At 47.9% G+C, this 21,883-nt stretch overlaps 1 protein-coding gene across 1 annotated transcript in view; it reads left to right on the top strand.

The window, feature by feature from the left end:
* Positions 1-20,660, top strand: part of LOC144721377 (ras-associating and dilute domain-containing protein-like) — a 33,985-nt gene extending 13,325 nt beyond the window's left edge. Inside the window, exons 6-15 of the mRNA XM_078598944.1 lie at positions 2,601-2,638; positions 3,094-3,254; positions 6,072-6,172; positions 13,280-13,511; positions 14,067-14,230; positions 14,939-15,092; positions 15,838-16,079; positions 16,298-16,730; positions 16,838-16,920; positions 17,981-20,660. Of these exons, the coding sequence (XP_078455070.1) occupies positions 2,601-2,638; positions 3,094-3,254; positions 6,072-6,172; positions 13,280-13,511; positions 14,067-14,230; positions 14,939-15,092; positions 15,838-16,079; positions 16,298-16,730; positions 16,838-16,920; positions 17,981-18,007 (1,635 nt within the window). The 3' untranslated portion in view covers positions 18,008-20,660. The remainder of the gene's footprint in view (positions 1-2,600; positions 2,639-3,093; positions 3,255-6,071; positions 6,173-13,279; positions 13,512-14,066; positions 14,231-14,938; positions 15,093-15,837; positions 16,080-16,297; positions 16,731-16,837; positions 16,921-17,980) is intronic.
* Positions 20,661-21,883: the final 1,223 nt, after the last annotated feature.

Raw genomic sequence — 21,883 nt, forward strand, 5'->3', positions numbered from 1 at the left:
ATATAGGCTGTAGCCTGGTTCTTAATCAGAGTGAGTGTACTGGCAGTCTATAATGTAGACTGTAGCAATGGTTATTAAGCTGGTTGCATTAACCTCCAGGTTATAGAACCAGGCTACAGTCGACATTATAGACTGCCGTGACTTTACCGAAAGAACGAAATAATATGAATTCCTGCAGTCACGAAAGTTTTAAGTCAAAATTTCTTAATTGCTTCTTGAATTTTCTCCGTCGATTTGGTAGGATCTTACACAGGCAGCACTGATCGTGTGCGTCGTTACCCACGTTCGTGAGATAATTAATACCCACAATCAATAGTTTCTTACACGCATACATACAAACGTACAATTGGTCAGCAATTGTGGGAGTGGTGTGGCAACCACCAATCAGCCGCCTTTGTCTCCCCACTGCTGATGTTCACAGACGATACTCATTTAAGGCTGAGTCTACCTCGAAGAGACCCAGGACCACTTCGAGTATAACGCTCGCTATTTGTGCGGTAATTTAAAAACAGTCGCAGGGTTCAGGGCGCAGTGCGCTAACCACTGTGCCACCGCTCGACCCAAGCACACACACACAGTCCACATACAGTCGGCGCACAATGCACGTTTCCATCACAGCTGCTGTGAAGAGCATTGTGAAGCCCCCGTGCCGTGTTTACTCGACATTAATGATCGCCCAGCCGTGGGTGCTATTAAAGCCAGTGTTTGTGAGCACCCGTGATCCTCCCTGCGCTGTTATCTGCCCCCAACAGACGAGGCGAGGTGTAAATTGAAAACCCCAACACGTTGGGAAGGGCCACCACCTTCACTGACACACCCCGACATAGAGCTGTGTGCCATGCCGGCCTTCATAGGTGCTCTGCCCTCCATAGACCCCAACAGACTGTGCTAGGTTAGGGGCCGTCCATAAATGACGTCACACACCTAGGGGGGGGGGGTCAGACGTTTGTGACGATGTGTGACGAGGGGGGGGGGGTGTTTGAGAAATGTGACGTCGCATCAAAATGCGTAACTTTAAATAAATATAGACAACACGTTCTACTTAATTAAATAGACTTTTAATACATGTTTTCTCCTACAACATCAGAGTGCAGCGCCACATTAAATACGCACTACAATGACAATCGTTTAAAGCGATTTGAAGCATGTTATTTTCAAAATATAAATATGGTTTTGGGGGGGGGGGGTGGCAGAGCTTTGTGACGTCACATTTGGGGGGGGGGGGTCTGACTTTTTGTGACGCCGTGTCACGACGGGGGAGGGGGGTCAAAATCGTCCAAAATGGCGTGACGTCATTTATGGACGGCCCCTTACAGGAGAGGGACCTTAGTCTCTTTGCAGCACCGTAATGTTACGAAGTAGACGACTCTGGCTGGAGTGCTAAAACTCGGCAGGACGCTAGTTCATGTTCTCGATCTAGGATCGACTTCGCCCATCATCCTCTATGAGCTAATAACCTTGGCACCGCTGTATGGGAAGTCAACATTGTGATGGTGAGAGACTGGCTGGCTGCTGTCGTGGGAATGTTTACAACTGACAGCAGAGTTGACAATAGAAATGAGCTCCATCCAATTGAGCATCATCCAGGCATAATCATCATCCATCATCATACCCCTCATCCCAGCCACTATCATCATAATCATTCACAAAGCAGTTAGCTTAGTTGAGTTGTATTTTTGTCACACGGATGATCCCGTTTTAGCCAACTGCCTGGCTATTTTACACGAGGAGCACAGCAACACAAACGTGAATATTGCACAGAACAAGCACAGGGTTTTTCAAGGAACGTTGCACCACGAACAAACTGGTTGGTTGCACGTGTGAGTAAACTCTATATTTTAGTCTATCAGTGACTTAAAAACCACCACCACCACCATTATCACCATCATACGGAGGTGTGCTTGTGGCTTCAGGTCAGGCAGTCTGTGACCTTCACCCCTGCTTTCCCAGGCAATAAATCCATGCAGGCTCCCAGGAGAACAGGTCTGGCCAGGCCTGATGGTACAATACACAGGCCTTTGCTGCTTTCCTCCATGTAACTGTGAATTAATCACCTGGCTCGCGTCACCTGCAACAACAAAACCCGAGGCGGTGATCAATGCCGATTTGAACTGGAGAGACGACCACTCCCTAACATCATCATTGTTGATGGAGAGACTGGTCACGGAGTGACTTAACTCTGCCATGTCGTATACAGACTCATTATGTTGTTGTTGTGCGTTCTTACGGAGAATTATGGGTTAAAGCAAATATAAGCAGAACTCCACTCTGTATCGCCTGGAGATAGAGAATGGCGTTCTGCTTGTGACTGTACCATAGAGCAGTTCTCACACCGTCTTGCAAACTCAACAAGTTCAGGTTTATTTTGTTTACCCTGGTGAGCACTCAAGAGAGAACCCCCGTGTCATTTGCAAGAGTGACCCCCGGGTTTACAAAACGGTTCATGGCGTTCAATGGAGGCACGGGCATGGAGGCTGGCATCGATCCGCACGGTCAGCGCAGCCCGCGACACGACGCGAACCCTCGACAGAGGCTCGCTTGCAAGGGCCTGCAACACGCTCGCTGCCTCCTTAATGTGCCTTCGCTGTCTCTCGTTTTAGGACAACACGAAGGATTTCCTTGAAAAGCATCCTGAAAGGTGAGTGGGGAGGCGGAAGGACTCAGGGTTGTGAATGATGGCTACGTGCCTCGCCATTAATAGGCGCTCACTAACAGCCCCTTGCCCCAACAGTATTATAAAGGGGTAGGGGGAGATCTGTGTGGCTGTGCACGTGTGTGCAGCTCTTTGTGGGGAGCAGTAGTATAGCAGTTCGCGCGCTGCGCTATGAACCGAGTTTGAATCGTGTTCACGGCCAACACCGGTGACGATTATCTGAATCGGTCATTGGCCTCCCCTAGGTCGTCTCAGCCTGAAATGAGCACCTGGTGCGGTGTATGAACATCATCACTGGGGAGACAAAGACGGCCGGTTGTGGTGCTGGCCACCCCCTCGTGCGCCGTGACGGCCTTCATAGGGTGCTCGCTAACAGCACTTGCCCCAACAGTCTGTTCATGCTCTACGGGGGTTGGGGGATCTTTGTCTTTGTCTTGCAGCTCTCTGGAGAGCCAGGTGAGCGCCAGCGAGGTGCCGGGCCTCGTGTGGGCCCTGCAGCCCGTCGCCCACTGGCTCGCCAACGCGCTGCACCTGCTGGCGTTCCTGCGCAACCCTGGGCCGGGGCTCGCGCGGGGCAACGCGCGAGCCCACGGAGACGCAGGTGAGCCAAGCGGCACGACCAAGCGCAATGCCGCCCACCCGGACGAAACATTAATAATGCCCGCAGGTGAAGACCAGGTCTGTCTCCCCGACAGACCTGGTCTTCACCTGAGGACGGCTGCTTGCGTTGTGGCCGAAACGTCGTGAAAATTATTTTATTATGTTTTATTATTTAATTACTTCCCTTCTACGTGACTTTACCGAAAGAACCAAGAAGATGAATCCCTGCAGTCACGAAAGCTTTAAATCGAAACATTAATAATGCCGCGAATCGCCGCTACCGGCAAACGTGCGTGGCGACTCGCCCCGAGGCGCCTCGGATTTGGGGTCGTGATTTAATCGAGTCGTGTGTGCCTTGTCTGTTACGATTTCCAAATGATAAAAGTATAATTTGATTTTGTAAGGTGCATTTCAACCGTAGATCCAAATGCGTTCATGCGTTTGCGCTGTCGGTCCATCCATCACAGGGGCGTGCATGTATCTCTCGTTTAGATGGTCCAATGTGTTTTTGAACAAACTTACCAGTAAACATGAAACATTTGGCCAACGGTTCAACGGTTGCAACCACATGCCGATGTTGACCCAATGTTGCATGTTTACAGGGTCGTAGTGGAAGGTTTTTGCCTTGGTTACCTATCCTATTGAAAACCGGCCACATAGATCAGAGGGTTTCCCAAATCCCGGAGACATAATCCAGCTCAAAAAGGACAAGTTATGTTCTTGTACATATATATTGCTTGTGTGCACACATACACACGCATGTCCGTGAGTGCGTTTTTGCCCTGACAGCTACCCATCAGCTTCTCTATTTGCTAATTCAACGCTAAGCATTACACAACCCATGTGTATGCACGATTTTTCTGGTCTAGTTTACCGTCTCCTTTTTATCTTTCGTGTTTTTTTTTCGTTTGGCACAAACACACGGCAGGCGTGCAGGCACGCATGGAAAACGCGCAGGAGTGCACACGCGTTGGGACGCGAATACACGCACACATAGGCATGCTTTCGCATGTGCAGGCAGCACGCAAACGTTGTCGTCGTCATCATCATCATCGTCGGACTAAAACCACAGAGAGTAATTAAAACAAAACAAGACGTCAAAACAATAACAACGAGGCAATGAAACAGACATGAGGCTTCTTCAAGAATTCCTGTTTCCTCCCACGTGCATAAACGTTCAGTAATTAACCAGCCGAGCATCACAATTCAGGAGCCTCCTGGAAAAAAAAAACGGTGTCTTGAGGCTCAGTAAAGGTTTCCTGGATAAATTAAGGAGATTTTTTTTTTATTATGATGATAACTTAGCACACGGCACCGTGATTAGACTCCTGAACCCACTGTGGGAAGGCCGTGAGTTCTAATTGCAGTCAGGCGTTGATTCGGCCAACTATCATCCCATTGCTGCATTTGCTTGACCGCCACTTCAGATGGAGATACAGGCCCCTGAGATGTTACTTACTCTCGCATCTCCGATTAGCACGGTTGGCTATGTCCGGTGCGACAGAAGTTCTACGTACATTAATGCAAAATAAGAAATGTATAATAATGCACAAATTATCAGAGCATGTTTCTGTGCATGTTTTGCCACAAGTACGTGTGGTTAATGCAAACTTGATGCCTTGCAAAAGGTTTCTATGTGGTGTTTGAACATTTTAACAACTGTTTTATTGCCAGAAAGGGTAAAACCTATTCTTATTTTTCAAAATTTTTGATACTGGCATAAAGGAGGTCCCTTAGACATAATAAGGAAGTTCCACACCGGGATTGGGCATACCCCCATACTTCGATTGTTATTACAGACATCCCAGAAGGATTGCAGTCTGTTTAGCAATGAAACAGAGTCATAAATGCCCTACCTATTGTATATTGGATCGACCACAGACCTTCACAACTATGTTGTCAGATTTGTGGTGATGGACGAGGCAAAAATGCTACGTTCCCTTGACCGTTGGCTGAGCCATGCTTGGTTTCCAGGACCGGTTCTGGGCTGTTCCAGGATCAACAACGTAGCTCTAATCTGCGTTCCCAAACTTCCTGAGCCACAAGAAGCAACTTCAAAGCACAAGTTACTTTTACAAGGCATACATTGTGCTTTGGGTAATTTAGGGAATCCAAAGCGAAGATTTATTTGTCATGAAAAAAAATGTGGCCCAAAGTTGGGTTGGACAAAAGACTTAAACTATTTAAAATATATATATATTTTAGCAGGTTAGGCCCCCTGAGCTATATAGCTCTTTTTCAGAAGCGACCTGGCCACAAATGATAGCGTAGCACAGTGGCTCATCACGTACAAATTTCAAGCAGCCATATACTCTCAACCCATGTTTCTAAATGTGGAGGGAAAAACCGGAGGACCCGGAGAAAAATCCACGCCACCAAGGGGAGAACATTCAAACTTCAAATATACAGACGTCAGGGTCAGTATCGAACCCACAACCTCCTGCATTCCAGGCGAGGTAGTTAACATCTTGCCACGATTGATAGCGCAATCCAATATGTGAGTTGACCCCTTGGTGTCACAATTAGTTCCAAGGGCAGCCCAGGTGAAAGCGCACCATTCCCTTACGGAAGGGAGCTCTTGAGCTCACATCGGCAGACCGCTTGGAGCCAAATCGTCCTGCTAGGCCCGCCGTGAGAGTGCGGGCTGGGGCCGGTTAGCCTGGTTCACGGACCGAGCCAGCGTGCTTTCCCGGCAGTCATGGAAAGGCTGTAAAAAGATTTGGTTCTAATCGGGTTTTGATCCCGAAAGCAAAACAGCGATAAGTGAGATAAGGCTCTCTCTCTCTTTCTCACAAGTGTCTTGAATGCCTGTGCACAGACGATGAAACACAGAACGTGGAGGCAATGGAGGAGGCGGCGTCTGTACTGGAAGAGGTGGTGCTCTACACCTTCCAGCAGTACGCCTTCTACATATGCAAGGTCAGCTAATTGTGCGCCCGTGCGTGCGTATGTGCATACAAGGCTGTGCGTGTGACTGATGGGGAGCAGTGGTGTCTCGAACCCAGTCACCTGAGTTCTATTGCCAGCCACAGCTAATATTCGAAGTGTATATCTGAACTGATTTTGGCCTCCCCAAGGTCGACTAAACGTTAAATAAGTCCTTGGAGTGTTGCGTGACATCAACGCTGGGGAGACAAAGGCGACTGGGTGTAGTAATGGCTGCACCATGTGATCGTCCACTGTGGTGGTGTCAATAGGTGCTCGCAAACAGCGCTTACTCCAACAGCCTCTGAAGGCTACATAGGGCATGTTTATCTTTCAATCACGTTGCGTGCTGATGACCTATTAATCACTCACTGTTCGTACATTACAAATGCCAGCATGAATACTGGACAAAAGAGCCCAATAGCAAAGTGTAATTTCAATGAGATGGGATTGATGTGAAGTTTAGCCCAGTTGCATACCTCTCCAAGATGTGCTGATGTGCTTGCTTAAAGTGGGTGCCCTTGGGAGGTCTGGTCTATATATATGTGTTTGTGTGAGGAACTCATTGTGCCAGGATGACTGGATCCCATCGCAGCAGCCTTGCCAACACAGCCAGTAAATGTGTGTGTCACGTGTTTTTGTTTTGCGTTGCATTTTATAATCGAGTGGGGATTGATTGGGAATACGGGTGGGGACAATGGGGGGCTGGCGGGGGGAGGACATTCATGCCACAGAGGTTATTCCTCTTTAGTCTGAGAGAGGCAGGGTTTACTGCGTAATACGATCCAGCAGGAAATGCTCGTGATGGATATGATGATGATCATGTTCATGATGATGGTGTTGATAATAGTCAGGATGATAATTGTGATATTTAAAGATTACTTCACTGAACCATACGTTAATGCTATTTATGAAAGTCACGATGGTAATAAGAGCGGTCATGTTGATGGTAATCCATGTCATTAGGGTAGTGACGCTTGTGAAAAAAAAATCTTCCTCCAGTTTTAATGAAACAACATTCTTCACTTCACTCAAAGGGCACTCACACACACACAATCGCAGACGAGCACGCGCATCTGGGTGAAGGTTAACCGTAGCCACATGTTGCTCTGCCCTGGGGCACATTTTCTACGCGAGAGGCAGGGAGCCGAGCCGTAATGGTATTCCGTTCACAGAGACAAGCACAATAATGACATCAGCCCAGCCACGTCAGTTTCAAATGCTGCGGCCTCCTTGGCAACGGTTGCCAAGGAGAGAGAGGAATGCAGCGAGTAGCTAAGGGGGAGGCCCTTCAAATTCCACGCCGTGGATTTAGAAATGGGATAAATAAATTATAAGCAACAAAAAACTATCGCACGTAAAACAAAAGAAGACTTGGTGTCCACCAGGCTTGAATGAGTTTTGGGGACCGAGTGCTTTTTTCCGTTGACGGTTCTGAGCTAGATATGGCAATTCCACATTCATATGGCAAGGAGCAGTCTGCCCCATAATGCAACCGCTGTTGACTGCTCCTGCACCAAGTAGTGAAGCCTCCATCAATTTACTGACCCCAGAGATGATGATGATGATGGTGGTGGTGGTGATGATGATGATGATGGAACTGAGTTCACTGTGGCTGCGATTCGTACTCCTGGGCTATCATATTCCATAGTGACTGATTTTTCTACATCAGATTTAACACGTAGGATTTCGCGACCAATATCATCCATAATATAGGTTTTTTTGGGATAGATCGTGTAAATATAAACACCGGTGTGCTGTACTAGTAACGAATTGCCATGTTCTGTTTACGTGACAAACCTTACCAATTGTCTGTCGGGTGGTGGCGGGTTTAACGACACATTTATATATTTACGTGATCTAACCCAAAAAAACCTATATCCCCATTGCTACCAATGGAGCTGGCTCCACCACGATTTTACAAACACTATGACGAGCAGTCATCGATATGAGAATGATACCCATTATATTGTCCAATAGAGCGTATATGTATACTGGTTACTTGGTAGCAGGCTAAAAAGCGAGCTTTCTATTCGTTCCAACATCGCACTTCATGTTAGGTAGTTTACTTGGGTCACGAATGATAGGGGTTGTATATTTGTGAGTGTGTCGCATGATACTTAAGGCAAGAACTTTAGGCTGAGCTTGCCCTAACCCTGCCCACTATCAGGTTCATTTAAGGGAGTTGTACAGCCTGCTCTCGTCAAGCGCTTTATCATTTTGATCTCAGAATATCAGGTGTTGGGGCTTGGGCTATGAGGTGGCCAGGAAATGGAGCTTTGAGTCGTACCTCCTCATATGCATGACGGGTTTGATCTTTCCAGCTATACCAGTTTTTCTGCCACGTACCAAATACACATCACCGGAATTGGTCGTGCATTCCGAAATGGAACTCTCCTGAAAAATAGTCTTTAGACTCGGTGAGGTTTATCTGGGTGAAGGGAATTATTATTATCATAAACTCTGTTTATGCGGCAGGCTGAGCTGCTCTGTGTTAATTCAGTAAAAGGCTGGCGATGATTCTACTGTGACTCACCATGGTAAAGAGGTCCCGGTTTAAGGGCCCTGACTTAATTCCAGGTTAAACATTGATGAGAATATGACATTCATTTGTGAAATGAAACGAGCCTGTTTATTGTGTATTCGGAATGGCTTTTTGCCAATGATCAGTGGACTGAAGAAATTGCCGGTTTAACAAAAAAAACATCGAATGAGCAAAACAGAGACCCCGAGGCTGAATCGCCACTCCCCCGGCAATGCGGTGAATTGTCACGATTCAGAGTTCTCAAGAATCAATGATTTGTGAAACACAGTCGTCAATGTAGCAACAACCTCGGGCGGTGGCATGGGTCACATCAACACATTACATACAACATGTTATCATCAGCCATGATCTATCCACTGCTGCAAGAAGGCCTCCTCCCCCAAAGCCCTCTCGTCATCCTTCGCAGTCTTATTTTTCATCCTTCGCAGTCTTATCCTTCGCAGTCTTATTTTTCAGGAGAGTTCCACGTGCACGCGAGATTATTTCATCTCCACGGGGGGGGGGGGGGGGAGATCCTCTCTGGCTCGTTTCCGCTTCTGTTTGCCACCCAATTGTTAATCTCGCCCACCGGCCATCCATGTGTCCTGCCCAAGTCAAATGTCACTTGACAGTCAACACTGTGTATTTTATAAGCATGTGTGTCTTCTCTGAACCATTTGCATATTCCTCTTCACGTCTCTCAATGGCATCATTAGCACCGGTCTCTCTCCCTGGTTTTCTGCAAAAAAATGTTTGTTTATGCCCAGGATCGGTTCAAATAATCGTCATTTTATTTTAGAAGTTTTTGTTTAGTTTTCTTTGTCAGTGCCTCTATATCCGATCCACGAGGTTTTGACATTTGCAATGAGTACAGCTGTTTTCTTCAGATATGTATGTACGTTGAACTTCTTTCACACCGTACGTAGTTGTGGCAAAGTTTAGACTTTTCGAAAGCATTCCAACCCATTCATCTTCCTCTCCTTCAACGTCGTCATCTCCCCACCTTCACCGGCTGCTGCCGAGGTAATGCACATCCTGCCGTCGCTCACAGCCGTGTCTCTCTGACAGACATCCCTGGTTATTTTGTGAACTTGTACGTGACTTTCTATTACATTTATCCATCCCGTGTAGTTCATTACCCGTTGGACGTTTCAATGATTGTAACTGGCGAGTCAGCCACTCTCTCTGCACTCCCCTGTGCCTGAAGAAGGGACATTACCCGAAACATCAGCCCACTATAACTCTGTGTTCTAAGCCAGCACGATAACACACGAGTGTTTTCCGAGCTGCGACTATGACAGTCGCAGTATTTTTTAAAAAATGTTTGGTTTTTAAAACCGGAGTCATCGTCCAGCGATGGGCAGCCAAGTGGCCGCAATGATTAACCCCGTGTGGTCCGTGCAATGCATTAGGGCGGGAATTAAATCTGGGATTGGTTTATTATGGTCCAGTGCTTTCAGTGTTAAAAAACAAATCCCGCAGGAAGTTTGAAGTTGTCCTTACCTAGGTGGGGAAATGAAAACACACCCCTTTAAACTGAGCCAATGCTTTGAAGTTAAATGAGCTGGTTGCTCCTGTAATTGAGTCGGGGTTGTAAACTGCAAAGTGTTTGGTGGTCATTTACATCCGCAAAGACAAAGCTTCCCCCGTATAGCTTTAACAGACTGTAGGGGCAAGTGCTGTTAGCGAGCACCTATGAAGGCCGGCACGGTACACGAGGGGGTGGGTGGCCAGCACCACGCCCGACCGCCTTTGTCTCCCCAGTGGCGATGTTTGCACACTGCACCAGGTACTCATTTGAGGCTGAGTCGACCTAGGGGAGGCCCGGGACCGGTTTAGATAATCGTCACTGGTGTTGGCCGTGAGCGGGAATCGAACTCGCGTCGCCAGGTTCATAGCGCAGCACGCTAAGCGCTGCACTACGGCTCCCCACACACACAGACACACAAACACACAGACAACAACAACAACAACCGCCATTCGCCACTAAGTGGCGGTGACGTCACCACGACGCTTGTGCCAGGCCATGTGCACCTTGAGGCCACGTGAAGTGTCGAACGCCCGCTGGCAGGAGGTCACGGGGCAGACCCAGGTGCCACGGGTCGACTGACTGAGATGACCGAGATGGCTTGCTGATGCACCACCTGTGCCCCCTACTGTGCCAACTTGCTGTGCTTTAGCCACCCGGCGCTCCGCTCGTTGTTGTGAGCGTCGCTCCTCCGCCCTCCGTTGTTGTTGGAGGGCGACTGCCTCCAACTGCCCAGTAGCGTCCTTCACGAGCCTCCTCCACAGAGGCCGATCTTGACACCGCTGGTACCAGTCATTGGCAAGCAGTGGCGGCTCCTGCAAAATCTCTCAGGGGGGGCAAATGTCTGGATGATTTATAAGGATAAGGTCCACCCATGCAAAGGATAAATTAACAGCTTAAGCATGTAAAGGCAACTTCACTTCTTTAATATTAATGAAAAATAAAGTGACTCTTACAATACATCTTGTTTGTTTCTATACTCACTATTAATACAATCCACTCAAGTTTCTTTTATTAAAGATTCCACTAGGTGGCGACAAATAAAATTGTTGACTGAAACGTGCTTACGTATGATGACGTTAATGCGAGCCCTCCCGGAAGCCATAGAGAATGCATTGCAGCGCCCGCCGTTTGAAAAAAAACATCTTTGAATGTAAGTCTATGGGGCCACTCGGGGCGATTCTCAGCCGGAGTGAAATCGCCCAAAAAGAGGCGGTACTCCACAGAACGTGACATGACGCTGATTGGACTATATCCAGAGGCACAGTGACGGCTAGCGTGACTCTGTGGTTGAATGACATTGGTGGTGCGTCGCCCAATCGCCCTAATGAAGAAACCGCCCCTGTTGGCAAGTCCACTCAGCTCCACGTCCTCCTGTACCACATCACTCCATCACTTCTCTAGCCCGTGCCGTGCCCATTTAACCCCCTTGATCCGGCCGAACAAAAGCTGTTTAGGCATGCGGTGGCTGGGCATGCGGGCTACATGACCCAGCCAACGCAGCCTTGCCTGCTGGAGGAGCTCACCGATGGGACTTTGCCCAGATCTTTCAAGGATTTGTGAGCTCCTCGCACAATCCAGCCTGGTTAAACCCAAGATGGATCGTAGGCAGGCCAGCTTAAATGTTTCTAACCAGCGTAGATCCTCCATTAGGGGGGTCCACGTTTTGCAAGCGTAGAGAAGGGAGGGAAGGACTGTGGCCGAGAAGACCTGAGGCTTCGTGCGAAGCGACAGACCAGGTAGCTTCCACACAGCGTTACGCAACCGATGAAAAGATATTGCCGCTCGACTGATTCGGAGTGAGACCTCTGCTGTTAAACAGACACACACACACACAGACAAAGATCCCCCATATAGCCTTAACAGACTGTAGGGGCAAGTGCTGTTAGCGAGCACCTATGAAGGCCGGAACGGTACACGAGGGGGTGGGTGGCCAGCACCACGCCCGACCGCCTTTGTCTCCCCAGTGGCAATGTTTACACACCGCACCAGGTACTCATTTGAGGCTGAGTCGACCTAGGGGAGGCCCGGGACCGGTTTAGATACTCGTCACTGGTGTTGGCCGTGAGCGGGAATCGAACCCGTGTCGCCGGGTTCATAGCGCAGCGCGCTAACCGCTACAATAACGCTCCCCACAGACACACACAGACTCACACACAGACACACACACGTACAGACACACACAGACACACACACACGCGCCATCTGCTGGCGGTGCTTTACCTGCAGCGGTGTTTGAAGTCTTTCAAGGCTGACGCTTTGTTCGTCTGTGCGAACACAGTATACTCGTACGTACGAGTGGTCAAAACATTTAGAAAATCTGCTAGGCATGTAAGGGTGTATCGATTAAAATAAATATGCTTATGATGGATGTGTCGCATTGCGTGCGTACCAACCGGTTATTCCCGATTTGTCGTGTTTTGTGGAGGGGCTTGAGGCGGTAGCCGATGGATCCAAAAATGGCCTTGCTGTGATGCCATCTCCTGGCCACTCCGCAGCCCAGCGGGTTTGGGAGTTTCACAGATCTCTCCGTGATCCACCAACCCTCGCTTCGAAAGCGCTTGATCGCAGGCGAGTGTCACCACGACGCAGGAGAAACCCCGAGTTTAATTAGGATGGATCTTGTGAATGATTCACGTCAACTTTTTGACTGAACCTCGCACATTTGACTGTGGACCATAATACCATATAGCGACCAAAGATAAAGTGTAGAGACCCATTTTCTTAGACAAGCGGTTTTCAAACCCATGGGGCATGACCCCACATGGGCACACAAAAGCCTTAAGGTGGGCGCAGGCTACGGAATGGTTACGATGGTGGATGCACTGTGTGCGTGGGGAACATCGTCGCCACGTTTCAGTGACAAAACACACAAATACTAAACCAATATTAAACTATTTTTTATTTCACCAGGTAAAGCTCACAGAGCTATATATAGCAATCTGAGCCAGCTGAGTCAGGTCATCCCATGGTATTCCATGATGAGGAATATCACGGAAAATCACGACACCATTTTCTCACTAAAGAGGCTGAAATTCTGCCCTCACAGATCCTGTACCAGGTCCTGCCAGAGCTGCTGGAGGGCACGTGCGCGGGCCAGGAGGGGCCGGCTGCGGGGCCCCAGGAGGGCCCGCCCAAGGTGGCGGCTGTGCTGGCCGTCTTCCAGGTGACCTCCGACCTCCTGGCGTGGCAAGGCGTCGACGCGAAACTGTCGGCGCAGCTGGCCGGGTACCTGCTGCGCTTCTCCCACGCGCTCATCTTCAACTCGCTCATGGAGAGAGGTGCGAATCAAAGGCTCTGTATTTTTTGTTCCCTGATTGTGTTCTAATCTCCGCTGTGCCATCACGATCCGATGGCTGTTGTTGTCGGCCTGTAACATTTTGTTGCTGGGTAAAGGCCATTTCCTCCCTCAGCTTTTCTTCCCTTCTCTCGGCCTCCACTCCATAGTTTTGTCATCACTCTGTGAGTTGTTCTCATGACATGTCCCTGCCTATTGCCACTCGAGTTTGAAAAACTAATTTCTTTAAAAAGAAGTTCTAAAGAAATGAGTTTTCAACCTCTTTTCAAAAGTGCATTGTTCCAGTGGCTTCCTAATATCGGAAGGAAGAGCGTTCCAGACAGCCACAGAGGCGCATTTGAAAGGGCGCGATGAAGTGACCATCTCCACACGATGGCCAGCAAAAAGCCACCACTGCCAGGATGACCAGAGCTCGGATGATGGTTTATGCTGCTCTTTGACGAAATTAGGAAGTTGTCGTGGATAATTTGTGGGCGAAACACTTTACGTTGCGATCAGCGCGACCTTATAACGTAATTCGTTCGGCAACCGCACGCAGGCCTGGAGAGCGGCTTCCGTCCCGACGTGCGGTTCTACGCCAGCGTGAGCATCCTCCTCACGTGGTGCACGGAGACACAGCTGGGGCAGGAGCCCCACGCCATCCTCGCACCAGCACTCGCCGCATCGCGCCTGCTTGCAAACCCGCCCGCGAAGCTCGCCAAGGTGAGTCGTGAATGGGCCAGCCAAGCTGGCAGTGGTGAGTGGGCCCTACTTATCCGTCTGTCTCTGTGTCTACTGCACCCCCGGTACGGTGGGAAAGAAGTTGTTAAAAATACATACTTAGAGTCGGTTGGGCTGTCTGTTGATCCGTCTGTCTAGCTGGCTGGTGGTTAGTCTGCCCATCTCTTCTGGACGTCTGCCTGTTAGGTCAGCTGTTGTCTGTTTTGGCTTGTATGGTTGGCTATATGTTTGTCTGCTGTCTGTCTGCTTGTCTTGCTGTCGAGTTCTCTAGTGGTTTGGTTGTTTGTCCATCTGTCCATCCATGTGATGATGATAATAATACAATTTAGAAATTAAAACAGATCTGGGTGCCGCCCATATGTTAGTAGCTCCCAGTCAGCGATAGAAATTGCAGATTTCCTTGTCAGGGGAAATTCTCTCCATAGCACAACTGCTATTGGTGCTGGAGGGTTGACAATGACAGGCTTCGTTGCTTTTTTAATGGTATACATTACGAGCTGTAAATAGGCAAAATTTGGCCTGAACAGGAACAACGGGGTTTTGTTGAGGGGCAGTGGGACTACTCATTTAACCCAGTATTTCCGTAGGCAACCTGCACACCCTTCACCGTCGTAAAACAATAAAACGAGCGCCGTCCCTTCGCGCCGCGTCTGCGCGCGTGTCTCTCGTCTGCCCGCGCGATCGCTCCAGTGCTCGTGGTCGTCCCTGCGCAAGGCGTTCCCGGCGCTCAGCCCCGCACAGCTGCACACCGTGCTGCGGCGGTACAGCGGCGGCGGCCCCGCCTGGGAGGCCCCACCGGGGTGGCAGCCGGACGCGCACGAGCGGGAAGAGGCGCTCGCCAGCGGTGAGTCCACGCGGATGCGCGGGGTGGGCCCCCACCGCCTTCCCCGTCTCGCCGACAATCGCAACCTCCCACCGCACCCCCCACCCCCCCCCCCCCCATCCACCCCATCCCCTCCTCCCGTCCAGGTGGGCCAAATGAAAGTACGTGCAGTCGCGTCCAGTCGTACATCTTTATTTAGTCCAGGTGGGAGCCCATTGAGGTGATTGCTTTTTAAGAGACCTGTGTCACAAAAACAGTGTCGATGTTACGACTGCGTGCGTGTGTGCATGGCCCATTTGTCTTCCTATCGCTGGAAGAGGACCTCTCACCACTTCGTGGTTCGTGTTGAGGGTTATTTGACCATACTTCACCATGCTGGTTGGTGCGAGTGACTAACAGGTCACCTGAAGAGATTTCAGCAGTAGTATTGTGATATCTCCTTCCATGGGCTATTCGGGTGAATCGACGACTCTGTGAGTTCCAATTAGATTATTAATCCCATGACATGACACCGATAGCACATTGATGAAAATCGATGTTTAAAAATCCTGTTGTAATTGAAGACAATCAGGGATGCAAGAGCTCCCAATGCCCAAAATACTGACGAATCTTTTGACGAAAAAACGGATGCGATGGGATCTGCGACCTATCATCTACCACCCAAACCACACTGACCTCTCCAACTACCACCGACTGCTCCCACCACACTGTTCCGCGCCTACGTCGTAACACTATCCCCGTTGCCTCATCCGCGATCCCTCCCCAGAAATCCTCGTGGGCTTCGATGATCAGCCCATGATCTCTCCGCCATCCGAGGACACCCACGCAACAGTAGGAGACGTGGACACCGCTCCCGAGCCAGCCTTCCAGAGAATCCTGGGGCAGGTGCAGCACTTCCTGCGTCGCCTGCAGTGCGTGATGTCACTTCCTGTCGGCGAGGCCCAGGAGGAGGCACCCCGGTTGGAGCAGAAGCGGAAGGGGACGTTTCGAATCTGCCGTGCCGATGATGTGAGTATTACCACATACGGTGTTCGTCCTCGCTATGCGTCAAACAATTAATCCATTTAAACGATTTTCACGCTGATGTTTTGTAAATGGTTATAATGCGTTCGCTGTTCTTTGCGACTGCAGTAATTGACCCAATTTGGCAAATTGGGATCAGATCTGGACACCGCTAAGCGAGTGAGTGAGATGGCATTAACAACAACTCGCCGCGCTCTTCGCAGGCCACGGCACAGCCCAGGCGCCCGTCTGCGATCGGGCAGGAGATCAGGAAGTCGTGGAGTCACAGTGGAACGCAAGACCTGTCCATGCAGCAGCATGTTTCCCTGCGGAGACCCACGGAGAGTTTCGGACGCTACCCGAGTTTCCGCCGCTCGTCCCGGCCGCTTGTCGTCAAACACGACGACTCGCGGTCTAAACCCGGGCGGCCAGAAATTTCAGGTGATGCTGAAGGTGGCACTGGCGCTGGCGGCGGTGATGGTGCCGGGACCAGTCCCTCGGAGGACTCCTCGCTCTGCGGTCAGCCAGGCCAATTTCTGCGCTTGCCCCAGCAAGGTCAAAGGTTGCCAGAGGCCTCGGCACAGGAGGAAGTGAGGATGGGTCGCAGACGGACGGCGCTGCCAGCAGATGGCGCCGAGGGTCAAGCCAGCGTGAAAGGTTGTGATTCGCACGGACCTTGTTATTTTGCGGCTTTTTTTGGATGACGTGGTGACACATTTCTGTGACTCGCATTCATGGCTGTGATGATAATTGTCTCATTTCAGGTCGGACAAATGGTGTTCATTCTGTACGAAAAGTACCCCCTACTGTACAACGAATATCTCCGGCTCATCGAAAGCTCATGGAGGTATAATGGTGGTGTGTGTGATGATGATATTGGAAGTTTGGTGATGTAGTTGGCAGTGATAAATGATGTATGTAATGATGATGACAATGGAGGTGTGATGATGGTATATGTGACGATGATAATGAAATTGTGATGGCGTCAGTGATGGTGATAATGGAGGAACGATGACATGCGTTCCAACTCGACCGAACCTTTAAACCTTATACCAGCTTGCAAAGCTAATCGTACCACGTCATTAAATGTTTTTAATCAAATAAAATGTTTTGATTCAACTTTTGTTTTGCATTTCGGTAGGCCGTACAATGTTCAAACTTTTCAGTCTGCCGCTCAAATCGGTAGGGTTGGCAGGTATGTGACGATGGTCCAGGTATAATAATGATAATGACATTGATTTATAAAAATAAACAAAAAATTAATCACAGGCCTATAACCATCGCAACTAACTACAAGAGAAGCAGCAAACAACATAGGACACTCGTGATACTATTGCAGACAAGCAAAATGCTTTCCTTGAATTGAGCGAGATGTATGAGAAGTTATTTGGGCAAAGCGACGAAGGCCGGGAATTCCAGCGTTGAGCAGTGCAAAGAAACGAGTCGGAAGGGAGAAGTGTTTTTGTTTTGCAGTTTTAGATGGAAACAGTGGAGGTGAGAGGGACTGTGGCTTTCTCTGTGCATGCCCCTCTTTTTAAATCCTTTATATTAAGTTCACTTGGTTGCTTGCTTGCGCGCTTATGACCGTGCAAATCTTTCGGTCGTTTTTTAACCCACTTCCCGTGATCCAATCGAGCTGACATTTTGCACACCGACTCGTTGTGCGTGAAAATTTATTTTCGTGAAAACATTTTTCCAAAATTTTCTATTTTTTAGGAAAAAAATATATCATATTTAATTTAAAATACCAATGTGATAAAAATGAAACTCTTACTCAAGAAAAACAGAAATGAATAATAAAATAAAACCGATGCCACGCATATAAAGGATTTATAGTGAAAAACTTTGTTTTTACGGGTTAATTTTTTCTCTCTGGGACCCACTCATCCAAATCCTTTCGCCTGCAGAGTGACGATGACGGAGACCTGGTTTAAATGTTCGTGAACAAGGAGCCGCATCGGAACACATCTTGGAGCCGCTAACAAAGCCGTCTGCAACGCCATCGCCAGCACGAGTGCCACCAGCAACATCAACTCCTAATTCTAGATTTGAAGCTTTCGTGACTGCAAGGATTCATATTCTTAGGTTTTTTTCGGTAAAGTCACGTAGGTAAAAAAATTAAATTAAAATTAATAAAAGAAAAAGAAAAATCACGACGTTTCGGAGGCAACACAAGCTTCCGTCTTCAGGTGGAACCGTCACAGCACGATTGCTGTATCAAGAAAGAGTTCTTTCTTGATACAACATCAACTCCACCATCAACTCCACCACTATTACCACCACCACCACTACCAGCAGCACCAACATTACCACCATCCAAGGCATCCACACCACCATTATCTCCACTGTGATCACCGCGACCACACCACCAACACTTCCAGCATCAACACTACCACCGCTGCCAATAACGCCACCAGTAGCATTAACCCCAAACACCATCACTGCCATTGTTACCAGCAGAGTAAACACTGATACGAGCATCACTATCAGAAATATCCTAACCACTCTCACCTCCACCCTGACCTCGAATGTGACCATCAGCTCCACTTATCAGCAGCAGCAGCATTGTACGTCAGCACTAGAGTTCTACGTGTATAACCTTTAGGCACGTAACCGTTTATTGACTAAAATCGTTTTTCACTCGTAAAATTACGCGTGCAAAATTCAGTTATTTGTGAAGATGTAAATATACTACCTTTGGACTATTGGAAGGAGGAGACAGAACAAATAAGACCGAACAAAGGAGAGAATTTAAACGAGGCTAAAACCTTATTCGTGAAGCAATTTTCAAAGATTCATAGAATCGCGGGCCTAGTAACCACCACCACGACGTCCACTACCACCACAAAAATCACCATCACGTTCCTCATAATGATCACCATCACACACAACGAAAACAAAGATCTCCTGTGTAACCTACACAGACTGCTGAGGCAAGTGCTGTTAGCACTTATGAAGGCCAAGACAGTGCACAAGGGGTGGGGGGGGATGTGGCAAGCATCTGCGCCTGGCTGCCTTTGTCTCCCCAGTGCTAGTCTTTACACACTTCACCAGGTACTTAATCTAAGGCTGAGTTTACCTAGGTGAGGCCCAAAACTGGTTTAAATATTGAGATGTTAGCGGTAAATAGGAAATCCAACTCGGGTCACCGGATTCCTCGTGGAGTGTGTTACACATTATGGGGCCGCCCATAAATGACGTCACGCACCGAGGGGGGGGGGAGGGGGGTCAGACATTTGTGACGATATGTGACGAGGGGGGGAGGGGGCGTTTGAGAATTGTGACGTCACATCCAAATGCGCAACTTTAAATAAATATAAACAATATAATTGTTATAACAACACTAATTTTGATTAATTTTCATGATTAACTATTTGATTTTTTAAATTTACTAAGGTCACCTTTTATTTATTCCATGATGGAGCATTTTGCTTCTCCATGGGAGAATGGAGAAGCATACATTTTGTAAAAAATTTGAATGATTGTTATTAAACATTTTTATTTTAATGATTCTACCAGGGCTTTTCATTTTGTGAAATTAATATGAGATTGTTATGATTGTACTCTCCATTTTGCTTCGTTCTACTACAAAGTTTCAAGTATTTTTTTATAGTTATAATTACTTTTAATCTTTTATAATTATAAGAGATTTTCAATATATTCTGAACATCTGCAGTTTTAGTTCGACATTGAATATTTGCAAATTAATTTTATGCTAATTTTCAGATTTCCAACGCCTCCTTTTATATAAATGTTTTCTCCTACAACATCAGAGTGCAGCGCCACATTAAATACGCACTACAATGACAATAGTTTAAAGTGATTTTAAGCATGTTTTATTTTAAAAATGGAAATATGTTTTGGGGGGGGGGGGCAGAGTTTTGTGACGTCATATTTGAGAGGGGTCTGACTTTATGACGCCGTGTAACGAGGGGGGGGAGGGGGGGGGTTCAAAAATCGGCCAAAATCGCGTGACGTCATTTATGGACGGCCCCTATGCTTCTGCCCCCCCCCCCCCCCACCTTAATAACCGACACGAGCACACACATCGCCACCATCGCAATGAAAAACACATCGCCACCGCAACGGACGATGGCAAATTCAGATGAAGGGCAAACCCCAGTGCGTTGCTGTGCTGTCCACACGCGCAAGCACTGCCGATCCTTGCAGCTGAGTGAATGGGACAATTAATGTATTGATAGAGGCTGACAATCCTTCCGGGGGACTGAATGTATCAAAAAGTTGGCACCCTCTTTCTGTTGTGTGATTGAAAAATATATTTATGTTTTTTTTTATTCTCGTTGCTTACGGGGGAGCCATGGGGGTTGTAGAGACCTGATAAACGGTCACGCCTTTGACACGGAATGAGAAAGTGCCAAGAAAGATCATTGCAGAGTTTTAGCGGCGTCGTGTAAAATATGTACATTTATCAACGTGGGTCGCGGATTAAAAAAATATAGCCGTAGGAGTTCATCAAAATGTCACTTCCGGCAAACTGTGGGCAAACATATTCCGTTGTATTTTTGTTGAAAATGTGAAAAACAATATATACATGTCTACAAATAATAAATATGGATGGAAATATTAGTACGTGTTCAATGCAAGTTTTTTTTTTATGTAACTTCCGGTTTACATGTCATTTTGGGGGAAATTGCCTAAGAACATTGTCTTCTTTTGATCATCATCAGCCATGTTCCATTCACTGTTGGATTAAGCCATCTGAAAGCAACCACTACCTCTCAATCCTGCCATGTAACATCAAAGGCTGAACCATCGGTGACCATAACTCATATTTAACCTTCTATAGACTGTAGATTAAACGTTTGACATCTATTAATCGAGATCACGGTTGTAATCGGCTTTCCTTTCTGTCGGCACAATGTATGAATTACAGTTTGGTGTCAATCGTCTCTGTCAGGCTGTAGCCATACGGGAGACCCGGGCTCACATGCAGTGCAGACTCTATCGAATACATCAAACCACATTAAACTGGAGACAGACGTGACGGGATTCAACTTGTTGCTATCGTTGAGTGGCAACCTTCTCTGACACAGAGGGATGGGGTGACTTACCAACGACGAGATGTTCTCTCTCTCTCCTGGTACGCAGGAAGTTATGGGTTCGATCCCCGACCCTGACGATGTCTGTTGTATATTTGGAGTTGGGAGTTATCTCTCTTTCTCTCTCCCTTGGTTGCGTGGATTTTTATCCGGGGTCCTCCGGTCTCACCCTCCACATTAGAAACGTGCTTTTCGAGTGTTTGTCTGCCACGATGATTGTCCACATGTGATAATACAAGCCACGTAGATACGCTATCATGCGTGGCCAGGTTTCCTCTGAAAAAGAGCTGAGATGGTCAACGGGCTTTACATGGTATATAAAATATTTTATATAATTATGGTGGCGTCGGATTTTAAATTTCTATGGGTATCGTCGGACACAGAGTTGAGTTTGTTATCAGTTAAATCGATTCCGTATCTCACACCGAGCATGTAACCAATTCCCGTCACGAATACGATTACATTTGCTAGCATTTGTGTTCACAATTCAAACTCTTACATTTGTATTCATCTCATCTGTACTGTTTACCATGTTTATTATGTCTCATCCGTAAAGTCTCGTTCATCTCATTAACATTTAGTTAACATTTGCGGTTTCAACTGATGAAGAATAATCCACATGCGTCTCGCATACAGAGCGCCACTGCCTTGTCTTGCATGAGCGCTGGGCGCGTGGAATAACTCCATTTCAGACCATGCCGGGGCATTGGCATCGCGTGGCTCCCATGGGCCAAGTGCAACCCATGAAAT

This window comes from Lampetra planeri, chromosome 1 (assembly GCF_965212315.1).
Source record: "Lampetra planeri chromosome 1, kcLamPlan1.2.h2, whole genome shotgun sequence".
Lineage (NCBI taxonomy): Eukaryota > Metazoa > Chordata > Hyperoartia > Petromyzontiformes > Petromyzontidae > Lampetra > Lampetra planeri.